The 10,191-nt window shown below is 54.8% G+C and overlaps 1 protein-coding gene across 5 annotated transcripts in view; it reads right to left on the bottom strand.

The window, feature by feature from the left end:
* Window positions 1–1,263: 1,263 nt before the first annotated feature.
* MAU2 (MAU2 sister chromatid cohesion factor) overlaps window positions 1,264–10,191 on the bottom strand; it is a 37,914-nt gene continuing 28,986 nt past the window's right edge. For 3 of the 5 annotated variants that reach the window (XR_010132099.1, XR_010132100.1, XR_002003676.3), the window contains exon 17: window positions 5,604–5,694. Coding sequence is in view for 2 of the 5 variants with exons in the window: in XM_004060361.5 (XP_004060409.3) it covers window positions 4,244–4,318; window positions 4,635–4,762; window positions 5,604–5,694 (294 nt within the window). In the remaining 3 variants the exon portion in view is untranslated. Of the gene's footprint in view, window positions 4,319–4,634; window positions 4,763–5,603; window positions 5,695–10,191 lie in introns of those variants that run through there. The other 2 variants (XM_004060361.5, XM_019015790.4) reach the window with 1 other exon arrangement.

The following is a 10,191-nucleotide window of genomic DNA, read 5'->3' as shown; positions in this document are numbered from 1 at the left end:
CTTCAGCCTCCCGAGTAGCTGGGATTACAGTTGTGCGCCACCATAGCAGCTAATTTTTATATTTTGTATTTGTATTTATTTATTTTTTGAGAGAGAGAGTCTTACTCTGTCACCCAGGCTGGAGCACAGTATCGGGATCTTGGGTCACTGAAACCCTCCACTCCCTGGTGCAAGTGAATCTCCTGCCTCAGCCTCCTGAGTAGCTGGGACTACAAGTGCACGCCACCACACCCGGCTAATTTTTGTATTTTTAGTAGAGACAGGGTTTCACTATGCTGGCCAGGCTGGTCTCAACTCTTGGCCTTAAGTGATCCGCCCACCTCGGCTTCCCAAAGTGCTGGGATTACTGGCTTGAGCCACTGCACCTGGTTGCCTGGCTAATTTTTATACATTTTTTGTAGAGACTGGGTCTCACTATGTAGCCCAGGCTGTTCTTGAACTCCTGGGCTCAAGGGATCCTCCTGCCTCGGCCTCCCAAAGTACTGGGATTACAGGCGTAAGCCAGCACAACCTGCAAAAAAAGTTAAATTTGTTATGGTAATTTCACCTCCAAACAAAAAAATCTGGGCCAATAACTCCACTCACTCCCAGGTGTATGGAGGCTGGTCCCCTCTAAGAATGCAGGGACCGGCTGGGCGCGGTGGCTCAGGCCTGTAATCCCAGCACTTTGGGATGCCAAGGCAGGTGGATCATGAGGTCAGGAGTTCAAGACCAGCCTGGCCAACACAGTGAAATGCTGTTCCTACTAAAAATACAAAAAATTAGCTGGGCTTGGTGGCGGGCACCTGTAATCCCAGCTACTTGGGAGGCTGAGGCAGGAGTATCGCTTGAACCTGGGAGGTGGAGATTGCAGTGAGCAGAGATCGTGCCTCTGCACTCCAGCCTGGGCGACAGTGCAAGACTCCATCTCAAACAACAACAACAAAAAACACAGGGACCAGGACACCTGGGTGCATGAGGGAGTCTGCCCCTGGGAGGGCTGGGAAGGGAGGATTCCAGGAGCAGGCTGCTGAAGGCCTCATATGCTGATGGAGCATGGGGTTCCTTCCTCTCTAGGCGAGGCCAGACCGGAGGAAAATGATCAGTGGAGGAGATGGGGACTCAGGCTTCCATTCATGTCATCTGGCTCAGGATTTGGGGACTGCATCCTCATGCTGAAGACCCCGCCACAGAGGGGGCCCCTGTGGGCATGGCAGCGAGGGTGGCAGCCGGCTTTGGGATGGCTCACAAAGCGGACAGAGGAAACAACAAAGACACAGCACGTGGCTCCTGTAAGTCATTTTACTTTGAATATATAGGAAACAAAATCCACAAACAGGAAGCTATGTTCTATGGTTATGTCTTTTAAACAATGTTCTGTATTTACAAATTTTTTTTTCCCTAAGTAAAAGCACCAGCTGAAAAGTTATAGGCTGCTAAAACCGTTACAAATATTACAAACCCATTAAAAGACATTATGCCAAACGTACTTATTAAAAACCTTAACAAAACGAAGAGACAACTGACAACGCAGCCAACCAATTGAGCCACCATGCTGGGCTGGGTGGCAGTTCCAATTTCCTTGCCTGTGTTTCTGATAAACGGGGCTGGGAGTGCTTATCCCAGGGAGAGGACCCTCACCCACCGGCAGGTGACTACAGGGACAGAGCTGGGGAGAGGCAGCTGTGTCTGAAGGAAACATGGCAGCCTCACTTCCTGCTGTAGGTGGCCTCCTGGTCAGACCCCCTCAACCCACAGGACAAGGGCAGAGGCAAACAGGAGGGTCTGGCCAGCTTTCAGCTGTTCATCTGTCAACAGAATGCCTTTCTGCGACCTTGTCCTCATCCACTGAAGGGTCTGGAGTTTTTGTTTTTTCCTAGACACTTAGCTACAGGACACTGTGTGATGTGTCCTCAGGGACTTGCTGTCTGCCTTCCATTGTTTTTTTTTTTTTTTTTTTTGAGACAAAGTCTCACCGTCACCCAGGCTGGAGTGCAATGTCACGATCATGCTCACTACAGCCTCAATCTCCTGGGCTCAAGTGATCCTCCTGCCTCAGCCTCCCAGTTAGCTGGGACTACAGGCATGCGCCACCGTGTCTGGCCTCTATTCTTGCAATTGAATGAGATGCTATGAGGCGCTGAGCGACCCACAGGAAAGTACTTATCAAAAGCTTTGTGTCATGAGAAGATGCGGCTGTGGAAGGAGGTTCAAAGCTTGCACACACGCACACACACACATGCACATGATTTGGCTTCCATAAAGCTCGAGTAGAATATTAAATATTGAGTACTGAGTTTTTAATTGTAAACTTAAGATCTCATCCTTAACTTTACATATACATAGATAACAGGGTGGTCATGAAAAGCACTTTAACATCAGGACAGATGTTAAGTTCTGAGGTTCTGTTTTCAACTGCTCTACATACAAAATGCCCTACAAGCAAAGAAAGGCTTAAATAAATAGATGGGGATGAACATGATGCACGCCGTGGTGACATGAGTGGTGTGCAGGGGTCGGACAGTGCGGAACCCGGGTGGGCAGGAGCACATTGTGGAGACACAAGTGGTGGCATCTCTGGTATGTAGGGGAGGATGTGGGGGGCTCCTTCAAGGTGGAGCTAGCAGAGGCCATGGCTCGGGAGGAAGACAGGACAGGGACAGTTTGTGGGCCAGTGCCACACGCTCTCCTATTGGCTTCATGGGCCTGGGGGCAGCCCTGGGTAGCAAAGGACAGGGCCAGGCTCTCCCCCTGGAGACCCAGAGATGGCGGTGGTCCTCTTAGGACAAACCCTCACCAGCCCCGCCCTCTGACCAGCCTGTCACTGGTGCTGATGTCAGGTGGTGGCCAGTGAGGAAGGGGGTTATTGACAGCCCTGCCTGTGGCTAAGGCACACCCAGCCTGGGAGCCCTGAGCAGCTGACCTGAGCAATCCAGCGTCCCTTTAGTCACAGACGCCAAAGCTCCCAGAGGCAGTTCCACTGAGCAAGGGTGACAAGACCTAAAACCACCACCTACCCTGCTGAGCAGGACCCCCACCCCCTGTAGCAGGGAGAGGCTCCTGGGCCCCAGAAGCTGGAGGGGGTGGTGTCTTGAGCCCTGACACCTGCTGCTGCTATCTTGACCCGACCACCCGCCCCAAATCGGAATGCCACACTGTGACCACTGGGGCACCTCCTGATTATCCAAGAAAAGTGGATAAAACCAAACGCTGCTGTCCGGGCCCAGCGGAGGCTCCCTGGGGCCTGGCTAGGGTGCGGGTTTCACACTGTGCCCCAGAGACCCAGCAGGGAAGGTGAGGCGGTGGGGGGAGGGGGGGGGGACCAAGAGGCTGAGCAGGGAAGGCCACAGATCTGCCAGGAAGAAAGTCCCTGGGCTCCAGATCTCGGGGGCGGGGGGCCCGTGCCATGCACTCGAAGCTAGCTGAGGAGGTGATCTTAAATTTGGGAGACGAGCCCACTCCCCCGCTTCCTGCCCCTCAGCAGCCACAAGATGGGGGAAGGTGGCTGGTGCAACAGGAGCCTCAGCTCCCAGCTCCATCTCCACAGATCTTCACCGCACACCCGTGTGCATCCACATGCACACTCGTGTTTACAATCACCTGCACCCCCACGGCGGGATGGCGAGTCCGGTTAAGGTGCAGATGTTTGGAAGCTGAGTTCCTGGGGGGTCCCTGAGGGGTTCCTGACCAGAGGCCCCAGCTGCTACAGGGACTGATGCTGTAGAGAAAGCTGGGAAAAGTGCTGGGATCTGTGCTTCGTCCCACACTAGGGCCATTACTTCTTCCCTCCAAATTCAGGCCAGAAACTGGCATCCGGGCTCTGGAAATTGCCTTGAGCAGAGGAAACACTCTACTCCCGCTCGGCATCAAGGCCTGGGTGATGGAGAGTCAGGCGTGGTGCCCCTGGGGCACCGCCTGCCCTGGCACACAGGATTAGGACCTGCTGGAGGCCTGCACCCTACTCCTGGCTGACGTGACCCAGATGCTGAGGCAGGACTGGCACTGAGGTCCACTCTGAAGGATGGCTCTGGAGAGACAGCGCCTGTGTGCCACCGGTGAGCCTCTGCACTGGGGGTCCTGGTGCGAGGTGGGAACGGCTACCACCCCTCCTGGGAGGGCAGGGACTGGCCCCGCACATTCCCAGGACTTGGAAGCTCTAGAGACAATCAGGAAGGAAGCACGCCTCGGGGGCAGGCTTGAGTGCCGTCTGGGTGGAAGCCGGAGACGCGCAGGCCCTGCGGAGCTGGATGGCCCCATCAAGGCCTCACAGGAGGCTGGCCAGGCTGGTGTTGGGTCCATTCTGAGCTTGGAACTGCACGGGGGGTGGACCGTCTGTCCACTGTGGGGAGGAGAGGACATGCGAGTGAGGCACCATGGACCATTCCCAGGGAAGAAGAGGTTGGAATGCTGCCTTCCTTGGGCTGCTCACACAGCCGGGACTCTGTTCTCCATGCCCCAGTCCAATGGGCCCCGAGGAGGCACCTGTGTCCCTTGCTTGGGTGGGGGTGCCCATGGCCATCTCCTCCATCAAGGGATCACCCGAGGCTGAGTTAGGGTTTGTTGGACAAAAGAGAAATACAGCCAAGGTGCCCCTTCCTCTTGCAGGTGGGGAGCCCGCTAGTCCTGATCCCGTCCCCTAACACCCACACCCGTACCGTGATGAGGTTGTGTTCGGGGAGGCTGCAGGCCTCAATGTGGTCCTGGAGCAGCTGCTGCGAGAAGTTCTGGTGCATCTGGGCGGCTTCATGGGCATCCATGGCGTTCCCACAGGCTTTATTCAGGTCTGAGAGTGGGACATGAGCATGGGGGCCCGCCTTGCCCTGTCACTGCCCAGGCCCTCCCACTCGGTGCAGATGGAGCCCTAAGGTCAAGTCCCAGCTGCACTGGTGGATCTCTGGGTGCCTGGCACGTCACTGGACCTGAGCCCTGTCTTGGGATCACAAAGCCCATGCACCAACCGCCCTCATAGGGCAGAACAGGGCTGGCTGGGCAGTGAAAGCCCAATGCCAGGCTTCTCGCCAGCCCTCCAGGGAGCCCATGGCCAGCCCTCCAGGGAGCCCATGGCCAGCCCTCAGGCAAACAGGTGCTCACTGGGGCAGGACGCCCAATGCCCATCCTGAGGCAGCAGCCCCAGGCAGCCCACTGCACATGGAGCACCCCGTCTCCTGTCACCTCCCCAGGGCCCCAGGCGAGTCTCTGGACCTTAGTTTCGTAATCTGGAAATGGGGGAGCTGCGGTAACAGCAATGATACCCGCTGAGTGCCCGCCCTGCTCCCAGAGCAAGCTGGCCAGCCCTACCCAATAGGTATGGCTGCTGTCTGCCTTTCCGGGAAGAAGCAAGGCTGAGAGCGCCATGGCTCACAGCCCAAGTCTACCAGATACCAAGTCTCAGCCTCTGGGTCCTATAGAGACTGAACCAGACCCCGAGTCAAGCGGATGCCACAAATGCACCCACTGCCCTCAACCAGGGTCTCCTGAGGAGCACCCCCTACCCATGCTAGAACTGGGGCTGCGGCCCACAGAGGCCTAGTCCGAGCTAAGGCTGAGCAGGACATGCCCAGCAGCCTTGATCTCTGGGGAGGGCCAGGCTGGGGCTGGGGAAGAGGGGTGGCCATTGCACTCACCTCTCAGCAGTGCTGACGACCACAGCTGTACCGACATGTCCGGGATCTTGCTGGCGAGCTGCATGGCAGGAACCACCATGTTGTTACTCTCCTGTCAACCAAGAGCAGCAAGGGGGAGTGAGGAGCCTGGACCCCACTTACCGAACCCAGCCCAGGTTGGGGTGGGGATAACCTGGAACCCACCTACTGAACCCAGCCCAGGTTGTGACCTCCTTCTGCGTCTGGTGAACTCCTATGCTTACCTCAGAGCCCATCTCAAATGGCCCTCTCTGAAGTATCACTGAAAAACAAACTGCCCTCACTTCTGGCTCATGCCCTCACAGGGGCATGGCCAATGGACAACTTTGGGGGCTTCTACCTTTTCAAGCAGAGAAAAAGCACTGATGGCCGTTAGCCCTAGACCCACAATGGGGGCTGATCAGAAATGCAGATTCATACAGGGTTCCAGGTTTCAGGTTCTGAGAAGGGCAGCAGCCCCTCTGGTTTGTCTTCCACAAATGAGTTGGCTCTCATGGGAGGCCCCCGCAGACACGCAGGGGCTCTGGGGGCACCAGCATGTAAGAATCCTCCAATCCGGACTCCCTGCTTTGTGACTGCACAGGGCCACCCCAGTTGCAGCCCTAGCATCCTCAGGATGTGGCAGGAAGAGCTCAGTAAGAGCCATCAGGGCCCATAAATGCCCATCCCTGTTGCTATGGCAACAGGAGCCTGTGCTACACAGGCGACCAGCAGTGCTGGACTGACCCTGTCTGGGCCGAGGACTCAAAGCCCTGTAAGCCTGGATGTGGGGTTCAGGTAAGACCTGGAAAATTCCCTAGATGGTGGCTCCTGGCAGCCCAGGGAGCACTTGGGAAGCCAAGATGGACACATCCCCAAAACCAACTCCTGAGACCTGGCTTTGACGCCACCAGATACTTCTCCAGAGTGTAGAGATGCTCCTCCTGAGACACAAAGCCCAACAACTCTACGCTGCCCTGTAGCTGCACCTTGAAAGTGAGCTCCAGGTGGGTCTTGGAGCTTTTTAAAATTCACCAAGCCCTTTTGAAACCTCAGAGCAAGAAAAACTGCTCTCCTCCACTAGGCCTGGCTTATTGTGAGCCTGGCTGGGCTCCCTGTAGAAAGCCAAGGACCTCTGTCTGAAAGCAGCCTGGGGAAGGAGAGTCCTCCTTCAGCGCTCCTGGGTAGGTTCCCTCAATGCCAGCTTGGGGTACCCCACAGAATCTGGTTTTGAAGACTTGAGTGATCCCGGGGGGTGTCCCGCTCTTGTGGACCCTCTAGCCTAACAGGCTCAGGACAGGGCATCCCAAGCTCTTCTGGGCCCCTGGACCCTCACCTGAGCCCATTGTGGCCATTCAGCCGTCTGCTCCGGCACTTGTGCTCTGATTGCTGTGGTGCCCATCTCTGTGGCAGCCCCTGCCTGGCCAACCTTGCCCTGCCTGCACCAACACTATCCCGGCCCCCAAGGCTGCCACCTTCCTGGATGTCCCCAGCCTGACCTCACAGGACTGGCTTGGCTGTGTCTGGCTGTGTCTCCCCGAGATCTGGAGTCACTTAAGGCCAGGACCTTGGTCTGAGAGTTCTTGGGAGCCGCTTGTCACCCGACAAGGGCCTAGGGACACAGGGAGCAGAGGGGGATTCCCAAAAGAGCTCTGTAAGACGCCCCCACAACACCTAAAACATGGGCCAGGAGCGGCAGTGAACCAGCTGCTCAACCCTCCTTGCCCTGCTCCAGGCGGCTTCCAGGGGTTTCTACACAAATCAGAGCCAGTGAGGTCTGGGTTCCAGTCCTGATTCTGCAGTCTGGGGCTGTGTGACTTTAACCTCCCCATCTGACACACCCCCAGGCCACCTGCACTGTCCAGTGGGGACATACAGCCCTCACTGTGCTCAGAGGCTGAGGGCAGGGTGATAGCACATTCTAGAAGGAGCCAGCTACAGGTTTTGACGGGGTAGTGGCATCCCCAGTGCTGAGGCCAAGGCCCACCAGGGCCTGAGCTGCAGGGCCCATTCGCTGGCCTCTGCAAAGGCTTACCACACAGTTATGTGTCTGTGTGTTGCGGTGGGCGGGCACCACGTTTGTTAACAGCATCCACGCTGAGGGAGCCCTCAGATCACGTGAAACTTTACAGGCCAAGACACACATCCTGCTTTATCTGTCCTGTGGAAATGGCTACCGTGAGAATGGTTAAACTACAGAGTAGATGCGGCTTCAAAACACTCATTGCCATTAAGGAAAAAAAAAAGCTTCCAATACAGAGGTGTGGAGAAAGGCAAATATAAAATTACCCGCGGCTCACGTCTGTAATCCCAGCACTTCGGGAGGCCAAAGTAGGCAGATCACCTGAGGTCAGGAGTTTGAGACAAGCCTGGCCGACATGGCGAAACCCCATTTCTACTAAAAATACAAAAATAAGCCAGGTGTGATGGTGCGCGACTGTAATCCCAGCTACTCGGGAGGCTGAGGCAGGAGAATCCGTGGAACCTGGGAGGTAGAGGTTGCAGTGAGCCGGGATCACACCACTACACTCCAGCCTGGGCAAGAGAGCAAGACTTCGTCACACAAAAAAAAATTACCAAACAGGCTGACAAGCAAAACCTCCACGTGGGAGACGTGGGCAGTGGGAAGGGATGGATGACAGAGACATGCAATTTTTTTCTGTTTTGCTTCTCAGCCTTTTAATTATGAACATGTCATATTTTATAATCTAGAAAAATAACTTCTTTTTTTTTTTGAGACGGATCTCACTGTGTTGTCCAGGCTGGAGTGCAGTAACATGATCACAGCTCACTGCAGCCTCAACCTCCTGGGCTCAAGTGATCCTCCCACCTCAGCCTCCCAATTAGCTGGGACCACAAGCATGAGTCCACACACCCAGCTAATTTTTTTGTTTGGTTTTTGTAGAGATGGGATCTCAGATCTCACTATGTTGGTCAGGCTGATATTGAATTCCTGCGCTCAAATGATCCTTCCACCTCTGCCTCCCAAAGTGTTGGGATTACAGGCCTGAGCCACTGTGCCTGGCTGGAAAATATCTTTTTTTTTTTTTTTTTAAGAGATAGCATCTCTAGGGCCAGGCACAGTGGGTCATGCTGTAATCTAGCACTTTGGGAGGCTGAAGTGGGTGGATCGCTTGAGCTCAGGAGTTCAAGACCAGTCTGGGTAACATGGAGACCCAGTCTCTACCAAAAATAAAAAAATTAGCTGAGCATGGTGGTACACACCAGTGGCCCCAGCTGCTTGGGAGGCTGAGGTGGGAGGATCACTTGAGCCTGCAGGGGGTGAAGGTTACCACGAGCTGAGCTGAGATTGTGCCACTGCACTCCAACTTGGGTGACGGAGTGAGACTCAGCCTCAAAAAATAAAATTAAATTAAAAAAAAAGAGGGTCTCACTAGGTTGCCCAGGCTGGTGGTCTTGAACTCCTGGGATCAAGGGATTCTCCCCCATCCACCTCCCAAAGTGATACAAGCAATGAGTCACTGTGCCTGGCCAAAAATATCTTTTTTTTTTTTTTTTTTGAGATGGAGTCTTGCTCTGTCGCCCAGGCTGGAGTGCAGTGGCGCGATCTCGGCTCACTGCAAGCTCCACCTTCCCGGTTCATGCCATTCTCCTGCCTCAGCCTCCCAAATAGCTGGGACTACAGGCGCCTGCCACCATTCCCGGCTAATTTTTTGTATTTTTAGTAGAGACGGGGTTTCACCGTGTTAGCCAGGATGGTCTCGATCTCCTGACCTTGTGATCTGCCCGCCTCAGCCTCCCAAAGTGCTGGGATTACAGGCGTGAGCCACCATGCCCGGCCTTTTTTTTTTTTGAGATGGAGTCTTGCTCTCACCTAGGCTGGATGGAGTACAATGACACGACCTCGGCTTACTGCAACCTCTCCGCCTCCTGGGTTCAAGCAATTCTCCTGTCTCAGCGTCCAGAATAGCTGGGAGTACAAATGTGTGCCACCACACCTGGCTAATTTTTGTATTTTCAGTAGAGATGAGGTTTTATGTTGACCAGGCTGGTCTTGAACTCTTGACCTCAAGTGATCTGCCCACCTCAGCCTCCCAAAGTGCTGGGATTACAGGCATGAGCCACCGTGCCTGTCCCAAAAATATCTTTTTTTTTTTTTTTCTGAGACAGAGTCTCACTCTGTTGCCCAGGGTGAAGTGCAGCGGCACGATCTCCGTTCAATGCAACCTCTGCCTCCTGGGTTCAAGTGATTCTCATGCCTCAGCCTCCCGAGTAGCTTGGATTACAGGCGGCCACCACCACGCCCCACTAATTTTTGTATTTTTAGTAAGAGACGGGGTTTCACTATGTTGGCTAGGCTGGTCTTGAACTTCTGACCTCAGGTGATCTGCCCGCCTTGGCCTCCCAAAGTGCTGGGATTACAGGCGTGAGCCATTGTGCCTGCCCAAAATATCTTCTTAAAAAAAAAAAAAAATTCAAGACCTTGTGAGATCAGTGGGTGAGAGTAGGCGAGGAACTGACAGGAAGGACTGAGGCGGCCAGTCCCACCAGAGACCAGCTGACCTTGGGTGGGGACCAATCCCAGGGGCCACTTGTACCCTGAGAGGACACTGTGTTAGCCAAGGATGAT

This window comes from Gorilla gorilla, chromosome 20 (assembly GCF_029281585.2).
Source record: "Gorilla gorilla gorilla isolate KB3781 chromosome 20, NHGRI_mGorGor1-v2.1_pri, whole genome shotgun sequence".
In the NCBI taxonomy this organism is placed as follows: domain Eukaryota; kingdom Metazoa; phylum Chordata; class Mammalia; order Primates; family Hominidae; genus Gorilla; species Gorilla gorilla.
Note: the sequence above shows the minus strand (reverse complement) of the source record. Positions and strands in the feature narration are given on the sequence as shown.